Consider the following 21,295-nt stretch of genomic DNA (forward strand, 5'->3'; position numbering starts at 1 on the left):
CACAATGATCATACTGACCAGTTTCATAAAACATTATGGAGACTTGTCTGTATTGTGCCTCTTTGATAGAACCTTCAAATCAGCATTACAGCCAAGGGATTGGTCAGTCAGTATCCAGTAACACATTAGTGGGATTAAGAGAATTCTTGTTAGCATTATGGAGGATTGCTATAAAATTTCAGTATGATTTGGAGCATGCGGAGGTGTCTGCAAAAAGAGTAACAGAAGGAAAAGGGCAGAATTGTTTATAACACCTCATGACCCCAAAAATCTCACACAAATCTTTGTCTGGCTTTATTTGCATTTTGCCCTTTTCATGTTGACTTAAAATCACAAATCTAAGGTAAACCTGTTACTGCTGGCAGACAGAAGACAAGCATATGCTCCGGCTTGTCTCGTCAAAGTCAAGTCTTTTGGGGCCAGACTATAGCAGATTCATATACATCTGCCCAGTAGTGACACTGGGTTTCGTCTATAGGGACCATGCATCAGCTGTACCCTGAGGCCACAGTGACTAGAGACCAGGCAAAGTGGGACTGCACTACGTCCTTGTGTCTTTAAATAGGGCCTTAGTAATGGGTCAAACACAGATAACACCACTGGGCTTAGCTGACCTTTACTATCAGATGGCTAAGAATGAATTAGAATGGTGAGATGAGGCAGAAGGGCAAGCAAGTAGACGCAAAAAAAAAAAAAAAAAAGAGCTCCTAAATAGATGTCTGAGGATGTAGTGACGTTTTATAGCTTACCATTTGCATACAGAACAATACTAAGCAGTTTCTGTTCATGGGAAATATTAGTGGTGTTTGGTGTCTCCAAAACTCTCTGTGGTTAACTAGTTATTTACAAAGTGTATGTACTTTTGGCAAGCTTTATCAAGTGAAGCAGTAAAGTGGATTTAATGGCCTACAGTATAAATAGTATAGTATAGTAATAAAAAGTATAAATGAAAACATTGTGTATATATATATATATATATATATATATATTTTTTTTTTTTTTAATCTAATTAATTACTTTGCAATAATCCAATTAAAAACTGCACAATGGACAAATATGCCATTCATTTTTCATATAAACAAGATCAAGTTTGACCTGGAGTAGTTCTTTGCACGTTCTGCCCATGACAAAATGATGTTTGCACAAATGCATATATCTATTTATAATCTTCTTTGAGTCTGCTGTACCTGAGACAGTTATTAACTGTAATATTTATCTTTTAAGGGATATCCTTTAAATCCCTCAAGGGATTTGCGATTCTGTACAAACAGAGACTTCACATCTGCTTTGTTGGTGTCTCAAAGCTCTTTGACAGTTTTTAACATTCATCCTGTCAAAACCAGAAATTAGTTTATATATTTTCAGGATAATATAAGATTTTGGTACAGACTGAGTCTGACAGTTGCAGCAAAAATATAATATCCATACAAATTAATGAGTAAGTAAAAGTGAGTTAAGGGTCCATACAGTTTAAAAACAAGAAAGCAAACTGCTCCAAAGGGGAATGATATTGGGCGTTGCATCAATGACTCTTTAAGAGATTGTAAGAGTAAGTAAGTGAGTGAGTGAGTTCCAGGCCAGCAACTTCAATTAATTTCCATAAAATACAAATAGCCACTACGAACCAGTTGTTCCTTTTTCCGGGCCATTGGAAAACCCACTGGACTTTCCAAAACAGTTTTAAAAATACTTAAACATACAGAAAAAATATAAGGATCAAATCGACGGATATATCTGTCCATCCCTCAGCCAAATACTGTGTCTGAAAGGATGAGTACCCATCAAGAAGCTGTTACTATACAAAATATACAATAAATATACAAAATTATATATATATATATAAAATTATATATATATATATATAAAATTTAATAAAATATAGATATATAATAATATAGATATACAATAAAAAATAGACATGTTCTTACAACCATGAACTGGTGGCCTCAGCCCCCTGACATAACAACTTGTTAAACTGAACTTTGGAACATACCCCTGATGATTTCTTTGTAAAATTGAATGCAAGCATTCTGAAAATAATGGATGCTGTAATCAGACGCAAAATACTGAAAACTGGACTGGAAATTTATAGGTAGAATCTGACCATATAGATGGAGCTATGGGAAAATACAAGAGAAAGATGTGGCTGAACTCCTGAGTGCTGCGACCCTGGAGAATATATCCCTGGAGACTGTTAGATTATGACAGTTAAGTGCTTTTCTGAGTGCATGTATATACTCATACACCTACCCACACATGCACACATATATGTATAAGGATTTTCACATGTGGGTCAGGATAACAGACAGCTATCTCTGGGCACTGTAACTGTCCAGCTGCTTCTCGGAGACCCAAGGAGGTAGCGCCCTAATTAATGGTCTGTTTGAAGCCTGGAAGGAAACGGCAACATGTCAGTGTCCTGATTTTACAATGCAAAATAGTAATACATGAGTGATACTAAAGATATTAAATAATTCCCTGATGTTGCTGTTTTTATGCATTTTCTGTATTTGATTCACCTTCCCATATTTTCTGTTTGTACACACTCTAATCCAGTTATCATATGCGACTGCTTTTAGTGCATGCTCACCTCTACAGCATTAGATATCAGACATATACTAAATATTTATTTAAACAGTGACAAAAACGGACAGCCACAAGACATGGGATTCTGAATTCACTGCTTCAATAAAAACTAATTTCCCAGATGAAGTGATGCTCATACAGTTGTAAATGAATTTTAAATTGAAACTACAACCTGTACCAAAGTCCTTACTTGAAGTTGTGCTTAAGTGCACACTAACATGTTTTACAAGAACTTTTTAAAGGGAAATCTAAATCTGTAGGAGTTCTTTTCTATTTTTTTTTTTTTTCAAACAGGGGTAATCTTGTTCTAGGGCAGTGGTTCTCAGTCTGTGGTATGTGTACCACTAGTGGTACGCAAAGCATCCTGAGGTGGTGTGCCAGAGGACATCTGAATGTTTGCAAAAAAAAAAAAAGGAATTATTGAAAATGTAAAGTTTTATTTACACAATTTGTTTCAGAATTCTGTTTTGAATTTCATAATTCAACATAGGCCAAATTAGGTTTTGGTTTAATAACAGGTGGTACTTGCTCTAGGAAAAAAATTACACACTTGTGCAAAGTATTCATATATATTATGTTATTAAAATAAGATAAGTATCTTGTTTTTACAAGATACTATGTCATATTTACGAGATAAATATCTCTTTATTATGGTATAGTATCTTATGCGTTTGTATCTCATTTTTACAAAATAAGTATATCTTATTTATGAGACATTATGTAATAATTATGAGATAAGCATCTCATAGTTACAAGATAAGCATATCAAAACATCTTTGAATATTTACAGTAGAAAGCTGTTGCTAACACATCATATTCACTAAATTCTTGCACAAAGCAAAAGAGTTTGACCATGAGCTCAACTGGCGGGGTGGCATTGTTGAAAAAGTTCACGTTTTGCCCTCTTGAGTGGCAAAACGAGATAATGTGCCCTATGTGCCCAATTGGCTGAGTGCCCTCTTGGGTGCCGTTTCTTGCAATGAATGATGATGATGATGTGCCCTCAAGAGCAAGACAATTCCATAATATGTCTTAAGAAGTGCCCTTATATCATTACATCATAGGGTTTGGGCCCCATGTAGTGTACTAGGTGCCCTTTTTATTTTTTTGGCCCTGCCCTTGAAACAGTCTGAGTGTTGTAACGAAATCCATTACGTTACTCAATATGAGTAACAGCCCTGTGAAGGACTGGCGTCCCCTCCAGGATGTATTCCCGCCTTGCGCCCAATGATTCCAGGTAGGCTCTGGACCCACCGCGACCCTAAATTGGATAAGCGGTTACAGATAATGGATGGATGGAATATGAGTAACATGAATACGTTGGAAAATGTCAGTATTTTCTGACATTTTTAAACAGTATGAATGCAAAAATTACTTATTAGCTGCTTACTTCAGTAAAAATATTATGTCATGTCCTTCTACTGTAGCGAATAGCTGAATCTGCTTGTCAAGTGTGATGCCACACGTGACGTTTCACTGTATCCAGGTCCAATCATGCCTTTAGTCCCTTGCTATGCTTTCATAAAACATGTGTTTACTGTTTGAATAAACCTGAATGTCTCAATTAATAATTTAATCTGAGTTCAGGACTTCAGAAAAGTGAATAAATTAAACGTAAAAAGAAGCAAAGTGTCCATAGCACCATTTATACATTCGCAGCTCATTCTGATCTGTGTGATCCGCCGTGCTGACTAACTGGGCCGCTCCATCTCTGAGAGCACAGAAGCCGTGGAGAGAGAGCTGCTTCTGTTCCGTTTCTGGGAGCAGAGGTGCTGCATAGAGAGAGCGGTGCCTCCCTCGGCTCCGTCTGTAGGAGCAGAGAAACACAGAGGGAGCCACGTGTCCTGCTCACAGTCCCGGTGTTGTAGCGAGTTGTACTACCAGCGATTATCTACAATAAGAAATATCAAATATTTGTACAGAAAGTCAATAGATTTGGTGCTAATCCTATTTTAATAACTCACCAGAACTTCTAAAAAGTCACTAAGTCTAGCTGAAAAATCAATAAGTTTGCCATACTGAGCAGCAGCTTGGACCTAGATGTTTGTTTACGTCCAGAAGCTCCACAATTTTTAAGATGAAACTGTATGTTTGAAGGGACAAAAACGACTGTTGGTACATGGCTGAAGTTTTACTTGTCTATTCACTGTTTTAATTACCACAGAAACTGATTCGGTACTTGAGTTGTTTAGTTTTGTACTACATTATGTCTGTGATTACTTACATGCAGTTAGTGCACTCTCGAATTTAGTCAAAACCATCTACAGCCAAAAAAAAATAAGAAATAAAAATCAGTATTAGCCACCTAGTGCATTATCCTCTTCTTGGTTCATGCTTTTCCATGTTTGGCAGTCTCTTTATTTCACCTATGGACCTTTTGAGTGGCCAATCCACCTACCAATGGTTTTGACCGGAGTACCTGGAGGAAACCCTGGGCCACCTGGAGGAAACACTGGGGCTGCCATAACCTGGTGGTTAGGGAACTGTGCTTGTAACTGGAAGGCTGCCAGTTTGATCGTGGGCAGATAATGACGGAAGTGCTCTTGAGCAAGACACACAACCCCCAACTGTTCCCCGGGTGCCGTGGTTAGGGCGGTCCACTGCTCTGGGTCTGTGTACTCACTGCCTCCTTGTGTTCACTAGCCTGTGTACAAATGTGTGTTTCACTGCATGGATTGGGTTAAATGCGGAGAACAAATTCCTCTCTGTGCATGCACAGTGGCCAATAAGTTGATTCTAATTCTAATATGGAGAATAAATCAAACTCCTCACAGACAGCCTCCCTCAGAGTGGGCTCAAACCCACAGACCCAGGTCCTTGGAGGTCTCAGAAGCTGTGTGACTGCAACACTGTGCCACCATGCTGCCCGATGGTCTCTTTATTGTCCATAATCTTCCAAAATGCCACTTTTATGTCATTAGCAGAGCATACGGACCAAAACACTTTGGTTTTTCACCTATTTACAGACACTAGGGCTTTGTAAACACATTAGATCAATTTCGAGCATGCAAACACAATAGAGAGTTAGAATATGGTGAGAAAATATCCTCAGAATTTTATAAGTTTTTTTTTTTCATTATAATCGTGAATGTTGATTTTAAGTTTGTCTGCTGTATATTTGCCTCTGTTGTTTTGTTGATCCTGTTACATACATCACTGAGGGAAATCTTTTATTGCTTTTGGAGAAAAACCCCATATCACTAAAATGCTAAACTACAGGACAAGGGGAAAAATAACATTCTTTTTATCATTTCACCCCATCCCATTTTCTAAATCCTATTTCTTGTGGCCCTTTAAAATACATAACAACAAATACTGGCACACAAGGCTTTGTTCCAACAGCAATGATATCCTTTGCTCAATATAGTAGAGATGTTTGGGATAAAGTGTGTTTATTTTGAGTGTAACAGTGGTCCAACAAAATGTGTTTTTATGTGTTGGAGAAATTAGGTATGGATGTGTACTGGAAAGACCATGAATTTGTAAATAAGTACACAAAACAGAGAAACATGTAAACATGAGACTAGCCACTAAGCCTGGATGCGAATACAGATTTAGCTCAGTCTTCTCTTTGATATGTCAATATGTTTTGAATGACTAGTGTCTACTCAAATAGGATTTACATGAGATATTTTCGCTGGCCATTGAAAAAACTTGTATCTCCATTTTCTTCTTAGCTTACTACATCATTTGGGCACAGCAGCTGTCCTTCAGTTTGTGTAAAAATGTCATGATGGATAGACCATTTTGGGAGATAACGTTTTTCATTGGACAGCAATGATATGCACCATTTGAGTATACCTTTTCATACTGGTTGGTACAGAAATTGTGGACAATATGCTTTAGTGTACGATATGTACTTGGCAGGCTGAATTCCTGGCATAAGTTGAGTTAGGTTCCAGGCCAAAAAGGAAAAAGGCCTGCAGTGTGGAGTGGAGAACGCTGTTCTAAAGAGAGAAATGAGAACACAGAAGGATGGAGACAGCTGCGATGCCCACTGGGGAGAGGAAGTTTAGAAACAACACTTAAGAAGCTCCAGTTTTTTGGCATAATCACTCGCTTCTGCTGCATTTGCTGATAAACAACATGTTAAAAAAAGTATTGCTGTAGAGTGTTTTTAAAGAAAAATTCACTGAACTATTGCCCTGAAGCAGATGTCTTAAGGTCACAGTGTCCAATGTGTGTGGGATTCATTTTGTTTAAATTAAAATACTACTATAGTTTGCATGCTTATTTATGAATTCCTCAGCCCAAATGACTGTGGGCTGCCAGTCCTCAAGATCATTATCTCAGTTGTCTTCACCGGAGGTCTTCAAATCTGGATCTTGAAATCAAAATCCATGCCAGGATTTTAAAATGGCTGGCTGGGCTGCAACTGCTAATGCAACTGACAAACCAGGTACCTGGTAAACCACATAAAACCTGACAGTTAGTGATGTCGTTTCCAAGTGAGTTATAGCAGTTTAAAACCATCACATACGTCAGAGTGTCAACCAAAGTTAGGAGCAATCTTCCAGTGGCTCCATCACCCACCTCACGTAACGTTTGTGTTTGTGTGTGTGTGTGTGTTTGGGTCAGGGCCACAAGGCACAGTGACAGAGCCACGGTGGTGCTCAATCTTACCATTTTGATTCACTCCCCAGGGACTCTTGAAACCAGGGGAGGTGAAATCAGGATAGGGAGGTAAGATTGGGAACTGCACTGGAGTGAGTGAAGACTGGTAATTAAGCTAATGCGCTAACTTTATGCTCATGTAAACACATACATGGCTGTAAGCTGGTTTAATCATTGTGTTTAATTTCTAACAACAAAAAAGAAAAAGAACACACTCTAACCAGAATTACAAGCCACACTTCATTCCACTTTATGTGGTGTGATAATTATATTAGAATGACACCCCAAACCCCCCCACACAATTTGAATGGAGAATAAAGTTCTGAGGCTATTTCATATAGCATTACGTTCCACCTTAAATCATGCAAGCACAGTTTCCTTTGTGTGCTAATGAGCTAAAAAATTTCATGGCTGTACAGTTATGACTGATTACCTGACAAACCTAATACAGTGATTACTATGTTTTATATTTTACTTATATTACTAATATTTTATATTACTTAGTTTAAAATTTTGTGCTGCTAATATTTATTATTCAATAAAATGGTGTAATTGTGTGTATAGTAATTTCTTTAATATTTCAGCACATTTAATCAGCTTGCTGTTAACGGATATAATCCTACCCTCAAGCAATAAGAGCCAATCAGATCTATGTTTGTTCATGAGGCATCTGTGTGTGACTGTGGCGCTACAATCTACTCCTCACTCAATAGTGTTATCCTAAATCACAAAGATGTCAATATTCTCGATCCTCCTCTGACACCTGGCATCTCTGTTTTAAACCATGCTACAATTCTGTGTTCTTTACAACTGATATATTGGAGCAAAGGAGACAGAGCTCAACAATAAACAGCTTATTTCGGCACAGTATCCTGGCTGTCTTGACACTTCATCCTATTCTTTTTTGCCAGGGAAATTTTCCCAGCAGGCATGTTGGAGATACAGCCAGCGTCTTTGGAATGTGTTAAACGCTACAAACTAACCTCATACTGCTGTGGCTGAATGCCATCAAAGCCTTCCTATTATAGACGAATACACTGTGCCAATGCCACAGATGAGCAAGTTACAAATCATTATTTTCTAAAATGTTTCAAATCATTGTTTTCTAAAATGTTATTAATAAAGCAGAAGTGACATGGTTTATTTCTCAGTTTGCATTAATGAATTAGCACACTGTTTATTTATTTATTACAAAAGAGCATGCCCAAGTTAGAATTTTTGTGAATCATGGTCTCTTCCATCTGCACCAATTCACCCACTAAATACTAAAATGTTCATTTAAAAGGCAGCACTTTGATGGTATTTTTTCAGAGGCCTGTCCATATACAATTGTTGGTTTGAAAGAGTAGATAACTATGATATTAATGTCAAAATGTGCTTTTGGCTTTGCAGTCATTTTACCAGGAATGTAATCCATCATAAGGGAACATTATGAACCCTGTTAAATTTGCATTGTGCTGTACAGTATGTGAAACATTGCATAGCTCATTAGTATCAGTGGATACTGCTATCAGGCCTATATCAGCATAAAATGCTAGCATGCTAGCTTGGGTACTGGAGTGAGATACAAAAAGCTCACACTCACGTTGTGTGATGCTATGTTTTCAGTTCTGTGGGGACATAGAATTATGCCTTAAATAAATCTTTTATGCACAAAATAAATAAATAAATAAAACTTCAAAATCCATTTTAAGTGCATGTGCTCATAAATTTGCAGATCTGGAGCACCAACATACCCATAAGCAGTGACACAAACCCCAGTCAATTTCAATCAGAGAACATGGGGTAAATTAAGCTTTTTGGAGTATGCTCCACTTCTGACCTCAAGTGCTGAGACTTTAGAATTGTAGCTCCCTCTCGTCCAAATATCCTTAATCACAATGTTGGACCCACATTTATCAGAGAGCACAAACAAGGTAAAATGGAGCGCAACATACACAAGGTACATGGCGGAATAATGGCACTGATCAAAAATTGTGAAAACAAAAATGTAGAAGAAATAGAACAATAGAACAACATTGAAATTTGTTGTTCTGAACAGGACTCATACAGGGTTAGAATGGTGCTGTGCTCCTTGATCCTTGTGGTATTTTGATTAAAACATATCATGGATGTTTTATTAAGACTCCAAGGACTTGTTTTAACTTGTGGAAAAGGGGCATAATATTTGCACTTTAAAGGAAAAATATTGGCTTAATGTAGGTATTGGCTGATGCTCCGTATTTTGTTGTATTACTGGTATTGGAAAAGAAAAAAGTAGTATCATGTTATCTCTAATTGCAATAATTATATACCATTTTTGTCAGAATTTCTTAAAGTAGCAATGGTTCCTGTTATAATTGATCAGAAAAAAAAAAAACTAATTTTTGTGATGCTTATTATGTACTAAGAACATATTTTGTGACCGCTACCCCCCTCCGAATTGGTCGTTTATACTGTTATACCACTAAAGCCAGAATCACACTTCATGCAGGTTTGTGAACACAGATACAAAAACAAATCTAAACAGAAATTCTTAATGCAAAGCAAGCAATTTATTCTGCGTGTTGCAGCAAGGGACGATGTGTCAACAGTAGTCACATTTACAGACACTCAGAGTTGGTCTGTATCTCCCCTAGGAGAACGTATTGTTGTCACTGTTACAGTGATGCAACATTCCCCAGAATAAAAAGTGCTAGGAAAAAAAATGAGGGCACAGTAGAACCAACAGTTTAAGCCCATTAAGTTTCATGCTATTACACATCTCTGCCACAGAGGTCTCCAAACTTTCATGTTGATGCCTAGCTTGAGAAGCATATATTTTGATTAGCATATTACTTACCTTACAGGAATTATTCATGATGCACCATTTCCTCTGCTCTCTCTTCTAGATAGACTCTAGCAGACACCTGCTCTCCTTCTGCAATAATGACTGGGATCCTCTCCCGCACCCCTCTGTTTGTTTTCATCCTTTGTAACAGGTAAGCTCTTCTGTTTGCTCTGCGTTTGGCTTGTCCGATTCATCTGTTGTTGTTTGAGTTTGTGGAATTATTCCGAGGTGGTTTATTTAACCTCTGTACTCATGGCCTTGGTTTAAGTGAAACTGGAGTCTTCATCCGTTGTGGGGGTGATGGAGGTTGGGTGGTAGGTGGAGGTGAACATAAAAACATAAGCAAAAAATAAGCTAAGAGCAAAATCTAAATATAATTATGTGCCAAAGTCAAATTACATGCTTTATTAATTTTCAGTGTTCATTTTTAGTTGATTTGTAAGTGACAAAATGTTAACACAACCTCTACAAGGGCAAAAAGAAAAAAAACAACAACTCTAAAGACACATTTTATTGTACATTTTATGTATATTTAGTTGACCAGTGATGCACAAACATTTGCTATGTCCATACACTCCTGCACAGCAAGCTGCTTCCCTGAGAGCAGCTCAGAAAGTGTGGAAATTGACATCGACTCTGGCAGCCATGCAAGGCAATCCCCATCAGTACATGGCCCGCTGCAGTCAGCCAATCACAGCCCAGGGGTCTCTCTCTCTCTCTCTCTCTCTCTCTCTCACACACACACACACACACACACACACACACACACACTCACACACACACACACACACACACACACACACACAGGATAATAGAGTAGCTTAGGACTGGTTCAGATGTGACCATAACACTTTTTACGCTCTGCCAGTGACACAAACTCTTCAGCTGAACTCTAAGACTTTAATTTATGCACACATACACAGTCACACACTTACAGAATGCCGGTAAACCCAACTCAAGCACATTATAATGAAGCATACAAATAAGCCACACACAATAACTGATGCTAACACAAATACATGACAAACTAATAAAACCCCACTTCATCAGACAAAGTGACACAGATGAAGTAGTGAAAAATGCTGTCTGATGTTGTTTACCATCTGCTTATTAGATTCAAAGGTTTCTAGCAAGTTTTACAGTTTTTCGCAGTTGATTTGATACATTTCTCAGATCAGAACTGAACTTCTGATACTTGTTAAGCATCCACATCATCGAATCATCTGTGTTCATTATAAAGTAGTTTCTCATTTTTCTGAATAAATAGCAAATTCTTTGCCATATTCATGCACATTGTTATCTACAGTTGTCTGCTGTTTTTAATTTATCATTTGCTTATGTTATGTTGGTCAATGTGTATTAAACCTGTTCTCTGGTAAATAGGCTTAGCCACAAAACATCTAGGCATCGTAACATCAATCATAAAATTTATCAAGCATACATTATACAGTTTTTTTTAGTAAAATTCTCTGAATATAATTAAATGCTATTAGGTAAATCTTGACAATGTTCTCATTTATTGCCTTAAAATGGCTAAGGCTGATCAATGTACAGTTTTACTAAATTCATATGTTTTATTTTATTAATTGTTTTCTTACCAGGGTGCTTGCATAAATATTTGTGAAACAAACTGGAGCAAAAAAAAAAACATGGTATTTGTGTTGTAGTGTTGGTTAGATTTCACACTCTGAATCAGCTTCAGCTTCACTGCACTGCCCTTAGCTAATCAACAGCTCAGAGAAATACGTATTCAAGGCACTAGAGAGAATGCCTTTGATCAATAACATGGTTGTTGCAAGGCAAAGTTAATAATTTTCATAAAAAAATTTGTCACGTTCTATCCAAAGCTTCTTGTAACATGATGTGAGGGGTGAGGAGATGGATGCAACTGCAGATGTAGAATGATAACAGATAAAACAAAACACAATGTATTAAGCATAAATACGAGTTCACACGAATATAAAATTTCCATAACGTAACTAGAGATAAACAAGAATACATATAAACAGGTAAAGATTTCCTATAGCCACAAGTGGCTTTAAGACACATGAGAACACAAAAGCACACGGCAAAACAAACAAACAAAACACAGGGCAGGAGCAGACGTTTGACAATAGCCTCCCTCTGATCACACATGGTGAAAAAGAACCACCACAAGTGACGTAAAAACTAAACAAGACAAGAAACAAGGAATAAAATTTAAAAGGGCAACACACTAAGAAAAAAAAACAAGACTGGACAAAAATGTCAAAGCAAGCAAACACGATCATTTACAAAAGCAGAAAGGAACACACAAGATACAAAATTAAAAAACAGCCAAAAGTCCAAATATCTGAACCCAGAACTGGAGAAAGGCTGGCTGGAAGCAGTGTCCTCTGCTACTGAATGACCTCTCCAACAACTTGCCAAGAGTCCTCCAGACTTCTGACCACTCCAGGGTAGATATGCTGAAGCTGACTTCACCAACTCGATGCATCCTTGTAGGTGTCTGTCATTCTGCAATGGGGCACAAAGGGATGCAGATGCAGATGTAAAGGTGGATTCATTTTACATGGGGTGAATACACAGTTAAACAAACAACACAAGGTACATGGTACATAAATGCAGGAACACATCAACTAGAAACTACCATTACAAACCGATTGCTGAATACAAACAGAATCATAGTGACATTCACAATGACTGACCAACTGAGACAAAGAAACATGGCTCATAAAAGATATGACAGACATCTTTGAGCCCTGTCACATGACCTACAATGGCTCACAGCTACTGGAAACAGGAGCAAGATACAAGCACATGGCAGAATAAACAAACACAAAGCAGAGAACAAAGGCAAAGTGTGACACTTCTGAATGGTTTATTCCAAAATGGATATAATGGATAATATAGCAAGCAAATATATTTCTTTATTCTAATTTATTTGATATTTGAACTTGAAAAATGGGAAATATCAAATGTCCAATGATTTTCTGATTTTTTGATTGTTTATATATATATATACTGATCAGAAAAATATAGGGAACACTTAAACAACACAACATAACTCCAAGTCAGTCTTCTGTGTCACTTCTGTGAAATATACCTGTCCAGTTAGGAAGCAACACTGATTGTGAATCAATTTCGCCTGCTGTTGTGCAAATGGAACAGACAACGGGTAGAAATGAGAGGTAATAATTAGTAAGACAACCCCTGTAAAGGAATGGTTCTGTAGGTGGTGACCACAGACCATTTCTCTGTTCTCATCCTTTCTGGCTGATGTTTTGGAGGTGTTAGAGTGGTAATAGAATTCTCAAAGACCAAGAACATCTTTTTGGATTCATAAGGAATGCCTTGAGGAACACTGGAAGCTTTATAAACCACTTTTTTGTTTAAATAAATTAGTTTATCATACATTTAACTGATATGTTTTGATGGATATTCTGCTCATTTGTTTCATTTTGATACAAAAAAAATCAGATCAGTATATGTGTATCCTTATATACGCATGTTTCTTTCACTTTCTTTGGATTTTATTTCATTTTCATTCATTCATTATCTGTAACCGCTTATCCAGTTCAGGGTCGCGGTGGATCCAGAGCCTACCTGGAATCATGGGGCACAAGGCGGGAATACACCCTGGAGGGGGCGCCAGTCCTTCACAGGGCAACACAGACACACGCACACCTACGGACACTTTTGAGTTGCCAATCCACCTACCAACGTGTGTTTTTGGACTGTGGGAGAAAACCGGAGGAAACCCACGCGGACACAGGGAGAACACACAAACTCCTCACAGACAGTCACCCGGAGCCGGAATCAAACCCACAACCTCCAGGTCCCTGGAGCTGTGTGACTGTGACACTACCTGCTGCGCCACCGTGCCACCCCAATTTCGTTTTCAATATATCTTATTTGAATTCTATTCTGTATAAATGGTGGGGTTGCTTTATACACACTGCTCAAAAAATAAAGGGAACACTTAAGTCAATCACACTTCTGTGAAATCAACCTGTCCAGTTAGGAAGCAACACTGATTTTGAATCTATTTCACCTGCTGTTTTGCAAATGGAACAGACAACAGGTAGAAATGGGAGGTATTTAGCAAGACAACCCCTATAAAGGAGTGTTTCTGCAGGTGGTGACCACAGACCATTTCTCTGTTCTTATCTTTTCTGGCTGATGTTTTTGTCACTTTTGCATTTTGTCAGCGCTCTCACTCCTAGAGGTAGCATGAGGCGATGTCTACAACCCACAGAAGTTGCTCAGGTAGTGCAGCCAGTCCAGGATGGCACATCAATGCAAGCTGTGGCAAGAAGGTTTGCTGTGTCTGTCAGCACAGTGTCCAGAGCATGGAGGAGATACCAGGAGACAGGCTAGTACACAAGGAGACGTGGAGGGGGTTGTAAAAGGGCAACAACCCAGCAGCAGGAGTGCTACTTCCTCCTTTGTGCAAGGAGGAACAGGAGGAGCAGAGCCAGAGCCCTGCAAAATGACCTCCTGCAGGCCACTAATATCCATGTTTCTGCACAAACTGTCAGAAACAGACTCCATGAGGGTGGTATCCCAACACTGTGCAGGGTGACTGGCATTTGCCAGAGAACACCAAGATTGGCAGGTTTGCCATTGGCGCCCTGTGCTCTTCACGGATGAAAGTAGGTTCACACTGAGCATGTGTGACAGATGTGACAGAGTCTGGATATGCCATGGAGAACGCTCTGCTGCCTGCAACATCCTCTAGCATGACTGGTTTGGCAGTGAGTCAGTAATGGTGCTAGCCAGAGGTACCCTAACTGCCATTAGGTACCGGGATGAGATCCTCAGACCCATCGTGAGACCCTATGCTGGTGCATTGGGCCCTGGGTTCCTTCTGATGCATGACAATGTTAGGCCTCATGTGGCTGAAGTGTTAGCAGTTCCTGCATGATGAATGCATTGATGCTATAGACTAGCCTGCCCCTTCCCCAGACCTGAATCCAATCAAGCACACCTGGGACACCATGTCTTGTTCCATCCACCAACGCCACATTGCACCACAGACTGTCCAGGAGTTGACTGATGCTTTAATCCAGGTCTGTGAGGAGATCCCCCAGGAGAACATCCACCACCTCATCAGGAGCATGCTCAGGCGTTGTAGGGAGGTCATACAGACACGTGGATGCCACACACACTACTGAGCCTCATTTTAACTCGTCTTGAGGAATTTCCACTGAAATTGGATCAGCCTGTAATTAAATTTCCCACTTTTATTTTGAGTACGATTCCAAATCCAGTCCTCCATGGGATAATTTGGATTTACATTGATCATTTTCATGTTATTTTGTTCTCAACACATTCCACTATGTAATGAATAAAGATTTTCAACTGGAATATTTAATTAATTGAGATCTAGGATGTGTTATTTTAGTGTTTATTTTTCTTATTTTAGAGAGTTTGTATAATAAGTGGTTGCATATAATAAATGCAGAACATTGTGTTTTTGAACAGGCTGGTTGCAGTTATGGTTCAGTTGAGGCTGTTCATCTCTAGATGTACTTGATGCCTGTGTGCTGTCTAGATGTGTGGTAATTTGGATTTTGTTGTATTCTCCATTAGCTTTGCTGCTTTGTCCAAAATACCCCAATTTACATACATTTGGCATTTTAGTTTCAGATAGAGAGCTCTTCATGGAGCTGGCCTATAACTCACACTCACAGTTTGGCTCTCTCCACAAGGAACATTATTTATCATGTGTAGCTTTTGTGTGCATCGTCAAAATGCAGAAACATAAAGAAATGTTTAAGAAGTTATTCAATGCATTGTTAATTTTAGCAGCTAGGTTAGCACTCTTATAAACTCTTAAAAATGATAGTGCTACAAAAGTTTCTTTGAGCAATGTCATGGAAGAACCGCTTTTAGTTCCTTAAAGAACCATGTTTGTTTAAGAGATGTGTGAGTGTGAAGAAGCTTTTTAAAGGTTTAAAAATCCATCCCTCAATCTTAACATTCTTTACCCATCTAAGCATTATTAGCAAAAATAGTTCTTTATGGAAGCAAAACTGGTTCTTCTATGGCAGCGTTCAAAAAAAAAAAACCTTTGTAACACCTTTATTTTTAAGAGTGCCGTCATAAAAGGCAGCATTGCTGTAATAGAACACTGGAATTTTGCATCCATGTTAATTTGAAAAAGTATGAGGCAGTTAACAAGACTGAAGACTGTTACTGCTTAGAGAAAAAGACATCATACCTTTTCACTAAATTCACACTTTGTATAAGTCATCTGGAATCTGCTGAATTCTAAGATGTATTTGAAAAGTCTGTTGATATAATCCCAGTAATGTGTGTCCAATTTAACATCTGCTACACTCAAATTATCATGTCTTAAGAACTAGAAAAACACAAATTTCCTAGTTGCCTGACATTTACAATTTGCTTTTAAAATAAATGACTATAATACCATAATAAACTGCAGCTATTCTTTGCACTGTGAGTATAATTAATGGTCCTTGCTGGTAATGCATTGACTCATTCACTTAAAGCTGGGTGGATAAATGTTTAGAGGTGAAAGAATTTGAGCAGTGATAATGGGGTGTTAATGGTCATCACATTGTGTGACAGTAATAGCATTCACAACAAAGTTTACAGTCGTCTGAGCTAATGCAATTGAAAACCTGTCAAGTTAAAAGCCGAAACGTGCAAATCCAAATTGATCTGCATCCTTTATGTTACGTTGGGTTTGGTAAAGAGATCAAGGACAAGGTACAAGGAGTAGGATAAAGGTAAGTGCAGAAGATTTGTTTTAAAAAGCAGAGATGAGGACATAAAAAAGGACTAGGAGGTTAAACACAGGACTAGGAAGCTAAACACAAGGGCTAAACACTGAACAAGAAGCTTTAAACATAGAACAAGACTATGAAACGCACACACACACACACACACTCACTCACAAACAAAGGAAATAATGAGAAACAGACAGAGCAGGAAAACACTAGACAGGGCAATACATGACACTTTACCTCTTTGTTCTGTTTGAAATTATCCAGTGTCATGCTTTTTCCCTGTCTTGTGTGTGTTCCTGCTTTGTTGTTCCTTGTTGCCATGTTCTAGGGGCACATGGCTCTGTTTTTGTTTTGTTCCTGTCTCCTCCTTTGTCTCAGCCCTTGCCCTGCCTTAGTCCCCTCCATGTCATTAGTGTTTCCACTTGTGCCTCCTTTGTTACCCTGCACTTCCAGGTGTGTTCCTTGTATATACAGTCCCTTGTTTTCAGTGCTCCCTTGTCTGGTCTTGTGTATAGATGTGTGTTTCTGTGTTTTGTGTTGTACATAGGTCTGTAGCAGTTTGTGGTGGTTGTCTTGTTTTGGTTTTGTTCAGTTTAGCCTGGCTTGTGTTTACTTTCATTGTTTGTTTAATAAACTAAACCTTGTGTGTACGTCCGCTTCCTTGTCCTCCCTGCAACATCCAAATGATTATCCTGTTATTTTAGAAATCTTTTAGCATAAAAACATTCTATATATCACTCGGGATTTTGCTACATCATGCCCAGAAGAACATATTAAAATAAATAAATAAATATATATATATATATATATTAAAATGCCCTGTGAAGGACTGGCACCCCCTCCAGGGTGTATTCCCAACTTGCGCCCAATGATTCCAGGTAGGTTCTGGACCCACTGCGACCCTGAACTGGATAAGTGGTTACATATAATGAATGAATGAATGATTTTTTTTCTTTAAAAGAGGAATCCTAACATACCAGACCAACATGTTTTGGTTTTTTGTTGTTTTAACCCATTTATAGACACCATGGCTTTGCACGCACATTAGAATGGTTTCAGGTATGCAAACAGACTGGGCCCTCAGAATTTTATAAAAAGTGCTTTTGATTAAAATTGTGAATATCGCCTTTAAGGCCTAGATTGTACAGATAAAAAATCTTTCCCTCAGTGAGGTGCTTCAAACATGTCACAGGCAGGATGGGAATTTTTTTTTTTTGGTCCTACATATTGTGGAAATAATTTTGACCTGTCTTGACCTACCTGTTTTGTCTCTTGAGCAGTTTACTTTGGCACTGTTCAGCACCAACCAACATTGTTTATGATTTTTTATTTCTATCACTTGTGTTTGATTATTTTGTCATTTTTAGAAGCTCAAGAGTGTTTATACTAAGAATGTTGGCTAGATGGCTCTGCTGGCACTGTTTGTTATGGGTTTTGTGTTTTTTGTGTAGTTTATGGTTACTGATATTATAAAAAAGATTTTTTTTGGCATGACATGCAATGTAGCAAAGCAGTTCACTAGATACTGAGATACAATCATTTTCTTCTATATACAATTTTTGCTGAACATAGTGACTACATCAAAGGAATGATTTTAAAATATTGTCTAAAACCAAAGTGCTGAATATACTTTGACATAAAAGGGAACACTATGTGGTGGCTTTATCTATGCTTTTCCTTTTTGTTCCCTCTTTCTCTTTCCCTGTCTCTCATCAGCTGTCATTTCTCTCCCTTTTTCCTGGACTTCCTACAGCTCAGATGAAAAAGCCATTCTGTCTGGCTTAGCCTCCCAGTCTTTACATGTCTAGACACTCTACTGACAGAAATGGCATCTGATGGACTCTGAGTTGTAAAGGTGATGCAGGAAAGTGGCTAGGTTCATTATAAATCTCAGTGGGGGAAGTGCATAGCATTTCCCCTTGTCTTTAAATGACAGAGGATTACCTTTCTTTGTTTAAAGCACATTTTTATATTTTATTAAATTACAATAAAAAGTACTAAATAAAGTCAACATTGTCCAACTGTGTGGTTTTCAGATTGAATATAACAGTATAGGTTAAGAGCAATATCACAAATTCATCTTTAACACACACACACACACACACACACATGTATATATATATTCTGTCCTTTCAGGACACTAGAATAGAAGCATATATGCTTATATTTATTAGCAGTGATTGTAATTATTCATTCATTCATTATCTGAAATCGCTTATCCAATTCAGGGTCGTGGTGGGTCGGGAGCCTACCCAGAATCACAGGGCGCAAGATGGGAACACACACTGGAGGGAACACAGGTCCTTCACAGAGCGACACACACACTCATACATTCACTCACACACTCACACCTACGGACACTTTTGAGTTGCCAATCCACCTATGACTGTGGGAGGAAACCAGAACACCCAGAGGAAACCCATGCAGACACGGGGAGAACACACCAAACTCCTCACAGACACCTGGAGCAGGACTCGAACCCACAATCTCTAGGTCCCTGGAGCTGTGTGACTGCAACACTACCTGCTGCACCACTGTGCCGCCCCGATTTGTAATCATTTGTTTATATAATCTCCAGAGAAATGCATGAAACCAAATGGAGAATCCTGGAGCAGCTGCCCATTAATCAAAAGCTATTATGCTTAATGCCAGGCATCAGCAAGAGGGGGAAAAAATAAGCAGAGATTTCTCTAGACTGATCAAGGACCATACAATTGTCTTATCTATGATAAAGAACTTGATAAAAATCCAGCATCAGTAACTGACTTTACTAATGTGCTCATGGCTGAATTCCATCAAGTCATCATTCATTCATCTTCAGTAACTGCTTCATCCTGATTATGGTCTAGACCCTACCTTGAATAGTAGACACAAGGCAGGAGCACACCCTGGACAATCCAGTTTCACACACTCCCCCCAGTTACTTATACTCAGACATGGACAGTTTTGCAAAGCCGTTCTACATGTGTTTTTAGCGTGAGCAGCTGGAAACCAGAGCAACTGGAAGTAACCCATGCAGACAAGAACACACCTCACAGAACCGGGAACCCAAGACCCTGAAGCTGTGAGGGCATGACACTACATGCTGGACAATCCTCTTTTTTCCCCCTTTTAAGCAATAACAGTGCCATCTCAGAAGTCCAAGGTACCTTAGATACAATCACACACCATGTCTGACCTTGGCTTGTGGACTTGTTGAGCTTTGGATTTGTTAGCCTAGTCTAGCCTATGTGCTTTCAAGGTCAGAGAAGTCAATGTTGCCTCTGGACACTTTGTTTAATGCGTTGCCAGCCTCAGTGGCGGGAATGGATATATATATATATATATATATATATAAATGAAAATGGATAAGAAAAACTTCTACTGTCTGCAGTGAAATACAATTCATTTTCTTTTCTTATTTGCATTCTCCATACCATTGCAGTCTCTAATTTGGAGCAGGAGTTAGCAGATTTAGGCTGATATCATGTGCCCCAAAGTTCATCTGAGGGAGCAAAAAATTAAACTACATGTGCGTTATGCATGATTATAAATAAAAACGCCAAAGGTAGAGATAAATCTCAGGCTTCCAGATTGCTGTTTCTGTAAAATATGAACTCCAACCCACCTCTCTGAAGTGCTAGAGGGCTATCATCTAGAACTCTCCGGCCATGCCAATTAAGAAAGCACACAACCAAATGTGTAGTTACTGGGTAACTGCACATGATTTGAGGAATGCTGATGATGTTTAAAGCATGCAGTAATGGCATCAAAATGAGGCCAGAACCACATCTGGCACTGATGTAGTGGGGTGTGTAGCATTATTCTGTGTTCAGTAGCCAGTTAATGATTAGATTCTGAACTCAAATCAGGGCCAATACTCAAGTGAGAACATTTTCCTCTGTGATTCGTATCTGAGGAAGAGTTCTGAGGAAGACTTAAAAATCACAAACTAATGACTTTAAGATTTAATTTACAACACTGTTTCTATCTAGGTTATCAGCTTTTAGTTTTTTCAAAATCTTATTTATTTATTTTTTTCAAATTGAACTTATTTTTTTAAATTTCAGTTTTCACAGCACGAACACAAAGCTAAGTTTCTATTACCAGTGTGGAAAAGCAAAGAAGGAAACCAGACATGTTACATTAAAGATATTTTGCATAAGTATTAAACTGACCCAGGGTGGCATGGTGGTGCAGCAGGTAGTGTCGCAGTCACACAGCTCCAGGGACCTGGAGGTTGTGGGTTCAAGTCCCACTCCGGGTGACTGTCTGTGAGGTGTGTCCTCCCAGTGTCTGTGTGGGTGCTGTGTGGTTCCGGTTTCCTCTCACAGCCCAAAACACATGTTGGTAGGTGGACTGGCTACTCAAACATGTCCAAAGGTGTGAATGTGATTCCAGGTAGGTACCAGACCAACTGTGACCCTGAAATGGATAAGCGGTTACAGAAAATGAATGAATGAATTAATTAAACTGACCCTGTTTCCTAATTAAAAAGGTGGAGAATATGCAGACCTTGACACTAGGCTGAGATTGAAAGACATTTGATTGCTGTCTGCACAGAAAATAG

The 21,295-nt window shown here is 38.6% G+C and overlaps 1 protein-coding gene across 1 annotated transcript in view; it reads left to right on the top strand.

Moving 5' to 3' along the window:
* The window catches only part of LOC136705859 (gamma-aminobutyric acid receptor subunit pi), a 95,518-nt gene that overhangs the window by 14,554 nt on the left and 59,669 nt on the right, over positions 1-21,295 (top strand). Inside the window, exon 3 of the mRNA XM_066679662.1 lies at positions 10,071-10,160. Within this exon, the coding sequence (XP_066535759.1) occupies positions 10,108-10,160 (53 nt within the window). The 5' untranslated portion in view covers positions 10,071-10,107. The remainder of the gene's footprint in view (positions 1-10,070; positions 10,161-21,295) is intronic.

Source organism: Hoplias malabaricus, chromosome 8 (assembly GCF_029633855.1).
Source record: "Hoplias malabaricus isolate fHopMal1 chromosome 8, fHopMal1.hap1, whole genome shotgun sequence".
Classification (NCBI taxonomy): domain Eukaryota; kingdom Metazoa; phylum Chordata; class Actinopteri; order Characiformes; family Erythrinidae; genus Hoplias; species Hoplias malabaricus.